At 40.6% G+C, this 16,551-nt stretch overlaps 1 protein-coding gene across 1 annotated transcript; it reads right to left on the bottom strand.

Moving 5' to 3' along the window:
- Positions 1-1,853: 1,853 nt before the first annotated feature.
- Positions 1,854-14,444, bottom strand: LOC139656999 (outer dense fiber protein 2-like). The gene is made up of 18 exons (XM_071534683.1): positions 14,336-14,444; positions 13,186-13,284; positions 12,925-13,104; positions 12,497-12,684; positions 12,082-12,215; positions 10,741-10,856; positions 9,826-9,900; positions 9,630-9,701; positions 9,353-9,469; positions 8,372-8,557; positions 7,482-7,591; positions 7,160-7,295; positions 6,758-6,868; positions 5,771-6,034; positions 4,661-4,761; positions 4,400-4,562; positions 3,110-3,235; positions 1,854-3,029 (listed from the first exon to the last, which is right to left on the bottom strand). The coding sequence occupies exons 1-18, from the start codon at positions 14,441-14,443 to the stop codon at positions 2,859-2,861; spliced, it is 2,457 nt and encodes an 818-aa protein (XP_071390784.1). The 5' UTR covers position 14,444; the 3' UTR covers positions 1,854-2,858.
- Between the last annotated feature and the right edge of the window lie 2,107 nt (positions 14,445-16,551).

Raw genomic sequence — 16,551 nt, 5'->3', positions numbered from 1 at the left:
AGCTGACGACAACAAGTAGGCCTATGCCCGACTGATTATTACCGCTAAGGGATCATGTGTCTCTGTGCATGAGCGTGAGCTAATACACATTTCTCAATATATTTCTGTACGTATCTTATTCCCATCTGTAAGTCTCATCTCTTAAAATGTGAACAGCTAACGATGCACATCTGCAAATCTGGACACTTCTGTTCATATATGCCTCCAAAAAAATGATAATGTGAAAAGTTAACAATGCACATTTGCGAATCTAGACACTTCTGTACATATGTGCCTCCAAAAAATGATAATATGAATAGTTAACAATGCACATTTGCAAATCTAGACACTTCTGTACATATGTGCCTCCAAAAAATGATAATATGAATACTTAACAATGCACATTTGCAAATCTAGACACTTCTGTACATATGTGCCTCCAAAAAATGATAATATGAATAGTTAACAATGCACATTTGCAAATCTAGACACTTCTGTACATATACGCCTCCAAAAAATTATAATGTGAATAGTTAACAATGCACGGTTGCAAATCTAGACACGTCTGTACATATATGCCTCCAAAAAATGATAATGTGAAAAGTTAACAATGCACATTTGCAAATCTAGATACTTCTGTTCATATATGCCTCCAAAAAATCGATAATGTGAAAAGTTAATAATGCTCATTTGCAAATCTAGACACTTCTGTTCATATATGCCTCCAAAAAAACAATAATGTGAAAAGTTAATAATGCACATTTGCAAATCTAGACACTTCTGTTCATATATGCCTCCAAAAAAACGATAATGTGAAAAGTTAATAATGCACATTTGCAAATCTAGACACTTCTGTACATATATGCCTCCAAAAAATGATAATGCGAATAGTTAACAATGCACATTTGCACATCTGCTCTGTAAATCTGATACTCTGGATGGCCAATAGTGCACATTTGCACACAATGCATAATTTGTATTCGAATAGATCTGTAAACTGCAAGCATCAGTTAACCTGTAAATCTGCCAATAGTCAGTATAGCAAGTCGAGTTCTAATTCTGTATTAACATGACAAGGAAGCTGCATCCTTGTATTATCTTCAATATGTAGTTTTTATCGTACTACCTGCAATATCTTTGATTTGTTGTATTTTTCATCTCTATGCCATTCTTTTCTGCTGCTATGACCCGATTTCGCCATTGGGATCGTTAAAGTTTCATCTAATCTTGTCCTGATCTGTGCCCTAAAACCATTTAACAGTATGGGTTTACAGCATGAGACAGGCTTCACAGGCTTTATCTGGAAGATTTGACTGAACCAACTCCCTACCTTGGCGGCTGTGTTTTGCATGTTCTTCATGAGCCTGAACTGTCTGTTTCAAGAGTAGTAGTGGGATCTGTTGTTGAGTCTGTTCACCAATGCGTTCAATGTCAGTTTTCAGTCTATTTTCTGGCCTCATTCAAATTAATGGGAAGTGAAATTCTGAACACTACGAACTCGTCCAGCTGCATCTGATCTTGGTGATTAGTTTATATTCTGGTTTTCATGACTGTCAAGAGCCAAATAATCCCCATGTTAAAACTAAGTATTGCTTAAGTATGAAATGCTGAAATATATTGCATCAAAATTCATCTGAGTGTCCTTGAGATTTCACTACAGCAATCAGTTGAAGTAATAGTTCACAAATCTGGAGTGTGTGGCAGAGAAAACAAAAAACTGACAACCTGTTTCAGAGAACCAAAGACCTTAGATAGGGGAGACAGTTTCTGCTCCAACAGGACAATGACTCACAGTTCACTCTGGTGTTCCATCAAAGACACAGCTGCAGGGAAATATTTTTCTCGTTTTATTGCAACTTCAAAAGTCATCCACAGTGGATATAAATTACTCAGTTATTCATAAATATGCTCTGTGAAATCATCAAGGAGGAAACAAACTGTTGATTCTTCTAATGTAGAGTATGTCAGATTGTAATTTAACACTGATATAACAAACAGTAAACCAAAAGTCATCGTTTTGACACACACAGCATCTTGTACTAAGGACTGCAACAACCATAGCACCAGTGTTTTCAACTCCATAAGATAAAAAAACAGATACATTTAAGTACATAATGTTTCATGGATGGCTTGGGCACATAGTACAAAACACACAGCAATATTTTTACTATGTAATAATAATATTATGTGATAATTCTGACAAAGAACAACATACTACCTTTTGTCTTGACTAGTGGAGGTTAAAACATAATGCGTATTGCATAGGCTTGCATAGGAAATTAGCAATTTCCATTGTTTTTGGCATGTGAAATGCAAACGTAGGAGAAAAATGTGATAACTCCTGCATGCAACCCTAATATATATCGCTATACTCACATGACGTTCACTTCCTCCTGAACCATTTCTCTTAAAACCTCTTTAGAAAAAAAAATCTGAAATATATGAGGGGATATTTAGACTCTTCTGGTTGTCATTTCAGTTTTGATTAATTGTGAAGCTCTTGTGCCATCGCTGTACCATGCTCCTCACCTAATTCATTATTAGTAGTCACCAATAAAGACTATTTGCTTTTGTGGATTCAAGCATTTGCTGACTAAGTATGTGAAGAGTGACAAATGTTTGAGGTGGACCAGCAGAATCTAGTCTTCCTCTAAACTCAGCCACTCTCAGTTGGGGATACTTAGAGGAGAACTAAATAAGACTTATTTCAGAGAACTTCAGACATAGAAATGTGAGAATAAAAATGACCTCATTTATGTTGATATTGAGGAGCGATACGATACTCTGGGAATATGAATGTATATACGGTATATAGTTTGTGTGTTCTGATTTGTGCAAGTTGTGAGGGGAATATATGTGAAGCTGTGGTGGACGGGCTGTCAGATGGGCGAGGGGGCGCGCAGGGAGCTGCTGAGGGCCAAGTCTCCGAACACATTGGCGTAGGACGCTTTGAGGAACTGCACGTAGTTCTGCAGGCTGCGGTTGGTGCTGTCCGACTGCTCCAGCCGATCCTTCACGTCCTGCAGCCGGCTCTGGTACCGCCGCTCCACCTGGTCATCGCAAACACACACGTTATGCCACTGTTTATACACAGGTTTGTTAGAAGAAGATGACATACGGAGGCCTTTACCTCCTCTTTGCTGCGCCGCAGCTGGTTGATTTCTGAGGTAGTCCTGCTGAGATGGGTCTCCAGGTCCAGTATCTTGGATTGGGTGGAGCGCTGTTTGGTCGCGGCGCGTTCTCTGGTCTCAGAAACCTGGAGATAAATATGTTGGAACATCATTAATCGGCTCAACTGATATCCTCGTTATTTATTAAAAAAAAATTCTTAAACTCCATTTCTATCCCAAATTTGTGTGCCAACCACTCTGATATACTTTGTACCACGTTACCTTCAACATTTATTTTCCAATACGATATCACTTTATCCTGTTTCTGTTTTTGCATTTGTTTTGCATCATAAGTGATTCATATACTGACTGCACAGCATAGCCTAGCTTGACATTTAACACTCATCAACTGAAAAGAAGAACATGATTGAAGAACAAATTTCCAAGACGTTTCACATTTTGGGTACGCATTCCTTTGCATGGGTTTTTCTCATAAAAAGCTCAATATTTAAATTTAATGACTTTTTCCTTTATCTCGGGGATCTTGTCAATTGAAACTACTGCCAGTCTGAGTGCTGAGATGATCATACGCAACTTCTTTTGTCTAATTTATGAATCTTTCCAACACATCAAACCAAATGCAAAATCCAGTACTTGCGTATGTTTATCATGTTCTATCCCCAAAAATGAAGTGATTCAAAGGGAATCATAGCATTTTTTTTTTAATAATAAAATATTAGGCCATCCAATTTATTTCTGTATAATTTGTTTGATTCATGATTACATTTTCAAAGAGACGACAGTGGCAGGGTTCAATATTTGAGATAAATTATGCATGCAGGTTTATTTTGAGCTCTGTTTTATTGAGCAGTGGTTCTCAGCGTGGGGTCCGGGGACCACCAGGGGTCCTTGAGGGGGTTCCAGGGGGTCTCCAGCAAACTGATGAATTGTTAAACTTCTGAATTATTTCAAGTTAACACAGTTAGAGAATGTAGGAGAATGACTGTTTTGATCATAGTTTCACTGTTATCTCTCTACCTATGATACAGATAGTCATGGAATTCTGGACAAAATCATATCTGACAATAAAAATATTCTCAGGTTTGGGTCCGAGAGACAAAATCTCATCAAATGGGGGTCTGTGGCTCTAATGTGGACTAAATTAGGGCTCCTTGATATGGAAAAAGGTTGAGAATCACTGTTACAGAGGATGAAGAGGATGTCTTCTGAAAGGTCCTGTTAGTTACACATTTTTTTTATTTAGTAAGTTAGTTCAATATACTTGCAAACATTCAACCAGTGGGTCGGACCTGTTGGCGAGCGTCGTCCAGAGCCTCCTCTAGCTTGCGGCTCAGCAGGGTGCACTCCCTTGTTTTTTCCTCCAGACGAAGCTGATTGCTGAGGATGGTCTCTTCCCGTTTGGTGACGACCGCCAGCAGGTCGCCGTTCTGACTGCCGGCCTCCTCCAGCTTCCTGCAGGACGAGACCGGAGAAGGAATCGACACTCTGGACGCATAAAAGTGTAAAAGCCAATGTTGTGAAGCAGAGGAGGTTGTCAATGAGTTACTGACCTCTCCAGACTCTCCACCCGGTGTTGAAGCTGCTTGTTCTCCTCCAGCAGCACCATGTTCTTCTGCCTCAGCAGCTCCACCTGGCTGCCTTGAGTCTCCACCTAAAACCACATGGGACAAATACTGAACTATTGCATTTGTTTGTATGCGGATTAGCTTTCCCTAAAACCCTGTGAGCCGAAATATCATCCTTCCCCAGGTGGTGGTTGGGATCTGGTGCTGGTCCTCCTTGGCATGACTGGGACTGTGTATCCAGTGTTTGGTTTCCTACTTGGAAGACCCAGTTTTGAAAATAGTTCTCTTAACTGTGAACTAAAAATATTTGGTCATGTGGGGTGACTACAAGTTTCTGCAAGTTAAATTTAGGACTTATTAGGAGCTTTTTAATGCCAGTTTAAATAATATTTCAGACTACATTTCCCATAAACCCTGTTGCTTCCTGTCCCCCCTCCCCCTCCCTGGTGGCTTTGTCTTTACTGAAGAGGATCAACATGTTGGAAGGGATTTTTGTGACTTGAGTCACAGTTTTGATCGCTTGAGACTTGACTTGATGCATGAACAGAAGACTTGAGACCTGACTTGGGTTCTGGTGACTTGGGACTTGACTTTAATTTGTACTTTGACGACTTGAAAAGGTTTCTAATGTCTTGACTTGAGATCTTGTGTTTGTGTAAATGACTTAGATTGAAAGTGATGAGATTTGTTCCAGCAGATGACTGAATTGAAATTCTGTTTTCTGAATTTGTATGGAATGATTGAATTTATTGAAGTTGAAACTGATTCCAGAAATCAAACTCATGATGCTCTTACCAAGTTTTTATCCTATTAAAACCATATTGCATTGAAAAGTCCTAGATATTTAGTTTTCTTTAAGATATTAAATTGATACTGGACTCTTGATTTGTTCTGACTTGACTTGCTGTTCTACATTTAGACTTGAGACTTGACATTAATGACATGGACTTGACTTGGGCTTGACTTGGTAATCTACATTCAGACTTGAGACTTGACTTGAGACTTGAGCTTCAAGACTTGAAACTGACTTGGGACTCGAGCGGAGTTGACTTGGTCACACCTCTGCTTTAACATCATGCATAGGGAGCCGCTGACCTTCATGCGTAGGTCGGTCAGAGTGTTGCCGAGCTCCATGCCGCGTCTCTCCTGACCCCGCTCCCTGTCCTGAGCCTCCTGCAGCTGGAGCTCGGAGCGGCGTAAGGCTTCGGGAAGAGGCTCCAGCTCCGCCAGCCGGCCCAGCAGCTGCCTGCGCACCTCCTCTATCTCCCGCTCCAGCTCGCCCCGCGCCGCCTGCGCCTCCCGCTCCGCCTGGCCCAGCCGGGTGCAGTACTCGTCCGCCTCGGCCCGGGTCTTCCCAACCTGCGCGGCGACGTGGAGCGGAACAAGTTGTTAATATTACTGTTAAGACCAAAGGAGAGCTTTTGCAGTGAGGACCCCCAAGTTGTGGAGTGGCTTGCCCGAGACTGTTAGAAGAGCTGAGTCTATCACTGCTTTTACATCACAGTTGAAAACATACTTTTTTAAACTTGCTTTTTCCTAATTGTTTCATTCTCCTTTTCTGTTGTCTTTTATTATTTGAATGTATTTTTATGCTATTTCTTGTATTTATTTTATGTCATTGTTTTAATCTTCTGGTGTTCAGCACTTCGTAACTTTGTTAAGAAAAGTGCTATATAAATAAAATTATTATTATTATCATTATCATTATCATTATTATTATTATTATTATTATTATTATTATCAACAACCTATTTAATTAATTACTTTTTTTGTCATTTGTTTCATATTCCATATATGTTGTATTATATACTGGATTCATGTAAGAATCTTCATACAAATACAGGTGCAAACAGGTTAAGCTTTACAGACATGCTTATCTTAAGATAATGAAGTGGTTTTTAAACAAAAAACCATGTTAGTTTTATTCTGTTGCTAATTTGACAGTTGTCAAAAAACATCACAAAAATGGCAGTTTCACAATTGATATTGATATTGACTGATATCGGCCAATACCTACAGTCTGCCAATATATATCAGTGCATCCCTACTGAGCAGTACAGTATAAGAGTGTGCTTCACATACCTGGATCTTATAGCCATCCAGCAGGCTTTCATATTGCTTGACAGAGGCTTTGACCTGCTGCAGCTCCGTCTGGGACAAGGCCAGTTTCTCCTCCACTGCAGACAGCGTGGCCTAACGGGAACACACAGCTGTGGTTGGCGACTGGTCATAAGACTGTGTCATACTCAAGCTACTGGCTAAAACAATTTGACGGCACTAATGAGAGTAGGTCATCAAAATGAGGTAAATCGGTTGTATTTATTTTTAGTTATTTAATTAACATGTGATGTAATGTATGTCAGTTACAAGTCTATAAGAATGAAAAGGAAGGATTTGGCAACACTAAGGAGTCAGAGATGCCCGTTAAATGTGTCTTCATTGTCACATGAATGAAATCTTTGTGTGTGCTGTTGTGTGTTGGACCTTGAGAGTCTGGTTGTCCAGTTTGGCGGCGGTGCTGTCTGTGGTCAGTCCATGCAGGTGCTCCAGCAGGGCTTCTCTCTCCGCTCGGCCTTTATCCTCGGTGCTGTGCAGCTGCTCGCTGAGCTCTGCCACACGGCTGCATCACATAAAGACAGTCTTTTTATTCTCTTTACAACCATGTTTATCATTGCAGAGTTTGGAAATAAGAACCTATCATTGGTTGAGATGATGTGTTTCTGTTCTGCATAGTCACTAGTTCTCCAGTATCTGATTAGAGACTCATTCCTGTTTGTAGCTGCAGCCACAACAGAGCGGCCCTCACCTGTTCAAGACAGACAGTTCAATCTCCAGCTGACTCTTGTCTTTCACTTCTTGGGTGTGACGGCTTCGCCAGTTCTCAGCGGCTGACAGGGCGTCTGTCAATTGCTTCTCCTGTTAAAGATATGAATGCAACAGTAAACATGTGCTCCATGAATGATGCAGTCCCCCTCTGGACCAATCAGTCATCTTGTTTTGAGCTGTAATTGTAGCGCCTCCCTTCGGCTAATCAGTGCGGTTTTGAAAATGCTGAAACAAAATGGTGAGATGCATCGTTTCTCAAAGTTTTTTTAAATTCCAATCACTGATGACACCACCTTGTGCCCACTGGCTTTGTTTACATAGTGATTTATTGGATTGAACATATTAAATCTTTACTGACGCTATGTGACAGCCAAACATTGGTTGTAACATGGATTTTGAGACTTGTAAGAGTTTGTTAATTTGTTGAGTTATGCTGGGAAAACATATTTTCCATCTACAAGCCAAAGTCACGACAAATGTAAGTGAATGGACTAGGCTTGGGCTATATCCAAAATGTAATATCACGATACTGTCCCAAAATACTGTGATACACAATATTATTGCACACGTTTTTGTTTTTGTTTTTTCAGTTTTTTTCCCCCAGGTTTTTTGGAGGGGTATTTTATTTAATTTCTACCAAATTATAATGATTATTATTATTAATAAGGGGGCGATATTCAATATTGCGGGAAGTATCGCGATATTCGATAATACTGAATATTGCGATACTCTACAATATCGAATATCGGGCCAAGCCTACAATGGACCCAATGCACCTGTCTATCTTCCTGGTGGACTCTGAAAAATGAATCCGGTGCTAAAGTAGGACAGCCTTGGGAACTCTTCTGTACAGCTAGACCATGTCCCCACCATGTCCAGCAGCTGGGCGCCCAGCTGGCCCGCGGTGTCCTCGCTGCGCTCCGCTCGGTGTTTCTGGGCTCTCGTGGCTCGTTTCAGAGCCTCTCGGTCCGAGCCGGCCTGCTGCTTCAGCCTCGCCAGCTGCTCCGTGAGGTGCTCCATCTCCCCCTTCTGCTGGTTCGCCGCTCGCTCCAGGTTCTGGACCCACGGGAGAGACAAAATCAGGGATTACATGTGTAGGGCTGTATTGTGTGTTTTTGGGGGAGGTCGGGGTAGGGAGTCTTACGAATGGGCTTGGGCAATATCCAAAAATGTAATATTACGATACTGTCACACCAAAATATCACGATATACAATATTATCGCGGGATTTCTTTTTTTTTTTCTCTTTGGGTTTTTTTGGGGGGGGTATTTTATTTCTTCCAAATGACATCAAATTTCTAGGCTATAATAATAAGAATTATTATTAACAGCCTAGAAATTTGATCTTACTATTCAAGCATTGGAGGAAACAATGGCCATTTGGTATAATTTGCTCATTCCTGCTATTTCCAGAAAAACGGGCTGACTGTGGGAAAGGGAATCCACTTGAATTATAAAGACAAATTTTTCACTTCAAGTATGATTATGTATGTGTGAGGGGCTTCTTTTGTGTATCATTTGATATCGCAGGCAATATTGCGATATTCACAAAATATCGCAATATTCGATAATATTGAATATCGGCCCAAGCCTACTTACAAAGCAAGCTTGTGTTACAGTTAAAAACAAATCATTAGGCCAACTTGCTTCACTGCAGTTAATAATAATATACGAGAAATATATTGGCATAAATAATTGCTGCTGAGTCTACTGGGACAAGACTGATTTTGAAGACAATGGCCTGAAATACTCCATCAAACAAATGCATAATTACAATTGCATTACCACAAGCAATAACAGGCTCGTTATACATAATGACATCTGCCAAAACAGAACAGATCCCAGGACAGACCTTGATCTGCACAGCGAGGCGGTTGTTCTCGGCTTCTTTGCTACGAAGCTGGCCTTGCAGATGGGCCCTGGTGGACTCCAGAGCCTTGGACAAGTCACCTGTGGTCTTGGCGTTTTCCTGCATCCTCAACATCCAGCAGAATTTGCATTAGTGGCACAAATATATTTCACTTGAATCTACGTCATGAAGAGATTGAATGCACAAAGTTTTGTTTCGAAGCCCCATCTGTGAGACTGATCCACAGTTACACAATCAGTGGAACCCGTGCACACAGTACCTTCTCAGTGTCTAGAAATTTGGAGAGCTGATCCACTTCTCTCTCTTTCTCTTGCAGTTTCACCACAAGATGCTGTAAAAGGAAAGAATGCCACAAATGTTAAAAAAAAAGATTGTAACTCCAGGTATACTCCAGGCACCGTTATTCAGACAGAAGAAACATTCAAATGTGTTTCATAGGTTCCTACTAAGCTCACCGCATTTTCCGCCTCTGTGTCTGTCAGTCTCTTGAGTAATGTGTCCTTCTGCTCTGCCAGGCGTATTGACTCCATCTGCCCAAAAAGAGTCCATCAGCACACATGTAAGGTAGTCACTGTACTAAACAAACCTCCATATTGCTGCTGGAAACCCTTCAAGACAACAGGTCAGTAATTCATGCTGACAATGAGGATCACACCCAGATATTGTTAAGTCAATGTTTGAATACCTTTAAATACCTAGAAACAGAGGTGTGACCAAGTCAACTTTGCTCGAGTCCCAAGTCAGTCTCAAGTCTTGAGGCACAAGTCTCAAGTCAAGTCTAAATGTAGATTAGCAAGTCAAGTCCATGTCATTAATGTCAAGTCTTAAGTCTAAATGTAGAACAGCAAGTCAAGTCAGAACAAATCAAGAGTCCTGTATCAATTTAATATCTTAAAGAAAACTAAATATCTAGGACTTTTCAATGCAATATGGTTTTAATAGGATAAAAACTTGGTAAGAGCATCATGAGTTTGATTTCTAGAATCAGTCTCAACTTCAATAAATTCAATCATTCCATACAAATTCAGAAAAACAGAATTTAAATTCAGTCGTCTGCTGGAACAAATCTCATCACTTTCAATCTAAGTCATTTACACAAACACAAGATCTCAAGTCAAGACTTTAGAAACCTTTTCAAGTCATCAAAGTACAAGTCAGAGTCAAGTCCCAAGTCACCAGAACCCAAGTCAAGTCAAGTCTCAAGCAATTAATATTGTGACTCAAGTCTGACTCGAATACAATTATGTGAAAATATTCCCTGTGTATCCAATTCAAGCACTCAACAAATCCCACTCTGGTCTATCAGTGCATTTACACAGCGGTTTTCTGAAACTGTGTCTGTGACAGTCCTGTTGCCATGGAGGCCGTACCTGGCATCCGTGCTGCTCTCGGAGAAGGTGGCGGAGAGTTCGGTTCGTGGCCTCGAACGTCTCCAGCTTCTGCAGCAACAGCTCCTTCTGACGGGCTAAGACTGAAGACTCGGAGCCTGACAGCCGCTTCACCGCCAAAAGTAGAAGAAACAGAAAAAGAAAAGCATGTTTTCTAACAATGGCATTTGGATGGCTGGTCAGAGATCTGAAAAAAAAGCACTGTTATACTAGCATTGCGTTGCATCCACCCTCCCTTTGCTTGATAAATGAGGCACAATCTGAAAACTTTAGTTAGGAGAAGCCTGCATATTTCAAAATCTCACGCTTTTTTTTATTAACATTCCCACCACACCTTGATCAGCCCACAAATGATTGCTATTATTCAACAGATGTCTAAATACGTGTAATAAAAGTCAAAGTGGAATGTGCTACACAACAGAGGCTTCTTTACATTTTTTCAATACTCTCTAATAGCTATTCTCTTCCTTTCCTTGTCCTTCAATCTCCTCCATGTCTAAGTAAGACCAAAAGTAAAATATGACTTCATTGCTTCATTTTCTTGTCTCCACCTGCAGCCAACAGTCTGATTCCACAGTCAGTGGCAAATTAAAATGTCATGTAAACTCTCTAATCTTGAGCACATACTGTTGCTGTGTGTAGTTACTCTGTATTGACAATTTAGTAGTGAATATTTGCGTTGATGTATCACTACCTTGGACTTCCAGTGAGTCTGAAAATGTACAATAAACAGTGAAAACCGACAAAAAAACACCACATCTGATGAAAATGCAGTGTCACAGAAGTGTCACTTTTTTCTGAAAAATTGTTCCACTGTGCTCTAATGTAGCTTCTAATGAAGACTTTCCCCTTGCTTCTTTTTTTAGATACTATATTTAGACACAATAAAAACACTTCCGAAATCCTCAGATGGTAAAATGGCATTTTCAGATTCACTTGAATCCCCTGGCAGTGATAAAGCATCACAAACTGTCTTTCAAATATCTCAATAACAAACAGAGATTATGTCACACAGTTTGAGGTAATAAATCTAGCTGAGAATCACATAGGACCAATACGTCAAAAAATAACATTATGGCCACGGACCAAATGTTCTTCTGCTATAGCTTTCCATTTTAATTCCTGCTGAATTTTAACAGGAGGTATCGGCCCTCCTTTCTGATGATGCAGCTAAATTTTTCAGTGACATTTGAACCATTTGTCTCATTTTCCAGCTGCTTTCCATGGATGAAAACGCAGAGTTCCCATGTTTCTAGAGTATATGGGACTCCTGACGAGGCACATCATGAGGGCCAAAGCTTCGGTCGATACTCACACTGCCACAAGCGCTCCCCATTTTGGAGACGGACTCGCGCAGGGCGGACACCTGCTTGGCGGCCGCTGTCCCGTCCGTCTCCGCCTCCATCAGCTTCCTGAGCAGAGCGTCTTTGTCTTGCTGCACGCCGTCTCTTTCCAACCTGCGAGGGACAAGAACACAAAACTCTCCACACAAAGGTCCAGGCACTCAAAATAGTTCAAACAGCTGTCTAAACTCTTAGCAAAACTAATAGTAGCCAATAGTCAAATACTATCTTCTCATTGTTTTCATTCAAAAATACAAAAACAGAGAGCCTTTCCAGCACCAAATGCTTGGAAGGAAACCCAGCTATTGTGTTGTGTTGTGTTTAAATAAAGTTGAGACTGATTTGAATAATCTTGCTGACACATGCCACTCTCAGGCTCGGTCTCTCTGCCTTGCCTGCTGTAATCCGTCTCCTCCAGCATCTTCTCCATGGACTGGCGTAAACGCGTGTTTTCGCGCTCGGTCACCTCCAGCTCCTTGGTCACCTCAGCCAGCTCCTCCTCCTGCTCGGCGATCACCCGCTGGGAGACACTCAGCTGCTCCGACCGCCGCTCCAGCAGCTGCTCCTTCCTCCGGAGCTCCACCTAAAATACATACATACAAGTGGATAAGGTGCATAAAGCATAACTGTTCACGAAAGTGTTAAATGTCAGTTTTCAGGCTATTTTCTCATTCAAATGAATGGGAAGTAAAAATCCTAACACTACAAACTCGTCCAGCTGCATCTGATCTTGGTGATTAGTTTACATTCTGGTTTTCATGGTGGTCAAGAGCCACATAACCCCCATGTTAAAACTAAGTGGAGTATCGCTCAGATCACTGACCTCGCTCTTCAGGGAGCTGACTTCTGTCAATAAGCTGTCGATCTTCTTCTCATACTGGCTAATTCGTCCGTGCAGCACTTCCTCTTCCTCGGACGAGAGGTCGGCCAATCGCAGCGCAGACTGGGAAGCCTCGGCGTCGGGTTCGGAGAGCGGCGTGATCTCAAGGCGGTGAGTCGGCCCCTAGGGGCGAAAACACACTTTCAGTACCACTCCAGATAATCTTTTGACACGATACTGAGGATGGGATTTGGGTGCGATTACCTCCCATTTGTAGGTAGAATCCCGCATGGAGGCCTTCCCTGGTGGGATCCATGGCACCCGTGTTTTTACCTTCGCCGTGGGACGCAAGGCGGTCTTCCCCTTTAAAAAAGAACTTTTATGCTTTCCCATTTGCATAATAACTACAATGTGCAGGAGCAGGGGTGTGTCATGTAGGTAACATAATCAACTGTGGGTTATTAAAGGATAACACCAGTGTAATGTACTTTTTTCCTATCATCATTATTGCCCATGAAGTCTAAACCCACTGATGTATTTGCCAGTCAGAAGCTACTATCTGTTCTACTGGGTTTGCCCTACATTAAAAACAGCTCAAAAACATACTGCAGCCTTTTGTTAACAACACATGCATTTTTTTTTTTTTTTTTTTTTTAAAGTCATGTGAGGAAAAAATACAATACGATGCGTTGTTCAACATGATGTATTAGGTTACTCAAGGCAGCAGTTTGTCTCTGCTGTTTTTAATGTATTTTTGAAAACAATGGGAGCCTGTGACTTTTGGGAGGTCGGGCAAAACTGCAGTAGAACAGACAGCAGCTTCTTTAGACTTCATGGGTACACTGGTGTTATCCTTTAAGGCAGTGGTTCTCAAACTTTTTCATGTCAAGGACCCCTAAACTGACACAAATTAGACCACAGACCCCCATTTGATAAGATTTTGTCCCAGGGTCCCCCATCTGATAAGATTTTTGCTTTTAGATGATTTATTACAGAATGTGTATGAAACCCATGACCAAAATAGTCATACATTCTGTCATTGTGTTACTTACGGATGGAATTATAGTGAAAATAAATTATTCCCCTTTTTGCTGGGGACCCCATGGAACCCCCTCAAGGACCCCTGGGGGTCCCCGGACCCCACTTTGAGAACAACTGCTTTAAGGGCATCAGGGCAACAGATTGGAAATGATAATTCAGTGCCATGCCGAGTTATGAGCTGTGGTTGCCATCTTTGAATGAGTTTAAGATTTTAAGTTTAAGATTAAGACATAGACCTTCAAATGGTGCACATTCAAAATGTAAATGGCATTTAGGTTATTTGAAAACAAAAGGATTCACACAGACACATACAGTACAGAGACACCAACATGACAGTATATCGGTCCAAATAATCCTGATGTACATCTCTAACCTGAGGTGTTCTGACAGGACTGGTCCGTTGGCTCTTCACATGGACATGCACTGGTGTGGTGTCATTCACATGCACGTGAAGCGGTGGTGAACTTGACCGGGTCCTCATTGCTTTTCTCTGTGGTAAGAACGGTGGGGAAGCACATTGAAAATAATTACATACATACAGTATGTATATGATGCATCATTTAACAATGCTAATCAAATTCCCGACTGCAGCAACTCATTGCATAGTATTTTAGCAATTCACAACTAAAAAAGCAGGCTGAAATATTTTATGGTGTAACAGGTTTATAACAATGCTTGATGCAAATTAGTGAGCTCATGGTTCCTTTTTTTGATACCATGCCAAGCAGTTGTAAAGACAAGCTCACAAAAACATGAAACAAGCATTACCTTGGAAACAAATCAAGCCAAGCACTTGAAGCTTGTTAAAACATTATTTGAGAATGATTTGGCCGATATCATCTCCTTGGACTGCCTTCTTGTTGAGTACATTAACAGCTAAAAAAAAGTTTTTTTTTTACTTCACGTAGTTTTTCATTAGAATTAGAAGAAGTTAACCTGGCACTCTTGTGGTCATGCCTGTCAGCTTCCACTGTTAAAGGTATGTAGGTGACATTCTGTGTATAAGTCACTGTAAGTGCATCTTTATTATGGTGGGTTTGGCTTAGAGTAGTGGTCAAACTGCACCTCAGCCCTGCCAGCATAAGACAGCTCCTCACTGACATATACTGCATATATAACTACAAAAGAGCTACATACAGCTACCACCTACATGCTTGCTTTAGACAAAAACTAAAGCTCACGAGCAAACACAGCTGACAAAACCCATTAATTGTCTGGTATGCACAACAACAAACCTAAATTCTGTCAAAACGCAACATGCTAAATAAATAAAAGCAACTAAGGATTTCCATGAAACACACACGCACTGTTAATGTTTCATTTAGACGTTCGGCAACATTTTTGTGTGTGTATAGTAACTTTGTCAGTCTTCAGGTTAACCCTAAGACAACGTATCTTAGCTACCAGTATACGTTAGCATTAGCTAGCTAACGGCAGCCTGGCTAGCAGCGGAAGATAGCCTGTGCAACAAATTGACAAATTCCTCGTCCTTACCATGTGAGAAACCAAAATATAGTCGACAAGACTGCAAAATATATCAAAGCAACGTGTGCGCTTTAGTATGCAAGTTAGTTTAAGATGCCGGAAGCTTGGATAAACTTCAACAGGTAGTGACGCTCATCGGCTTCCTGATTGGTTAGTTTAAGTCATTTGACAACTCTGTTCTCCGGTGATTGGACCAGAGCGGACCTTCGAACGTTCCCTAGCAACGCACTCAACAAGCCACGGTAGTAACAAAGATACATGGGTATGAGAAGATTTAAACCCCTCTAGAGTGGAAAATCTCGCTGATATCCACACCGACATACTGTCGACTGCTAATTCTTTAGCAATAATTTCACTTTAGATAGTTTTCAATTTTTTTTAAATCACGTCTGACGTCAAATATATTAACACTCACCAAGATAATATTGAATTTGACTTTTGCTCGCTTGTCAGACACTGAAACACTGCACACTGGGGCATGTTGTCACCATGGTTGTCACATTCATTTCAGAGCATGTTGTTTTTTTGGTTATAAATAGCTTTCCAATCATTCTTTTCAGAATAAATATTATTATGGTAGGGGTACAGAGGCAAATTACTTTTATTAAATTTTATTTATTATTTTATTATTTATTACTTTTAAATTATTATTATTATTTCACATAATAAAACATCAAATTACATGTGTATATATTACATGTACATGAATATATATATATATATGTAGAATTTGTGTTTGTCTGTGTAGAATCTGAATGATTGTTTTCACTTCCCGGTACAGTTTGGAGTCTGAGAACATGTTACTGTACTCCAGTGACTCTTTTCCTCTATGTTTTTGAAGATGTGAGTCAAACATTTCATGCAATTCCTTTCTAATCTCCAAGACACTGAGCTTCCCTGCACTGCTGCTGGGGTGACTCTCAAGTTCACAGAAAGCAGGTGACAACAGGTGATGACAACATACATCATCTGCATGTTGCCATCTAATGGCATTTTGAGGCACTGGAGTGGAGTTTTATATTCTAGTCTCTGTACCCCACTTGTACATTAAGATGATTTGTATATCTTTGGATCTTGTTATTTACCATTATATGTCATGTGCAG

The sequence above is a fragment of the Centroberyx affinis genome, unplaced genomic scaffold, assembly GCF_046629955.1.
Source record: "Centroberyx affinis isolate AG114_WGS23_722 - 3 ecotype Tasmania unplaced genomic scaffold, CSIRO-AGI_Caff_v1 ptg002606l_1, whole genome shotgun sequence".
Taxonomy (NCBI): Eukaryota; Metazoa; Chordata; class Actinopteri; order Beryciformes; family Berycidae; genus Centroberyx; species Centroberyx affinis.
This window is presented reverse-complemented; position numbering and strand designations above follow the sequence as displayed.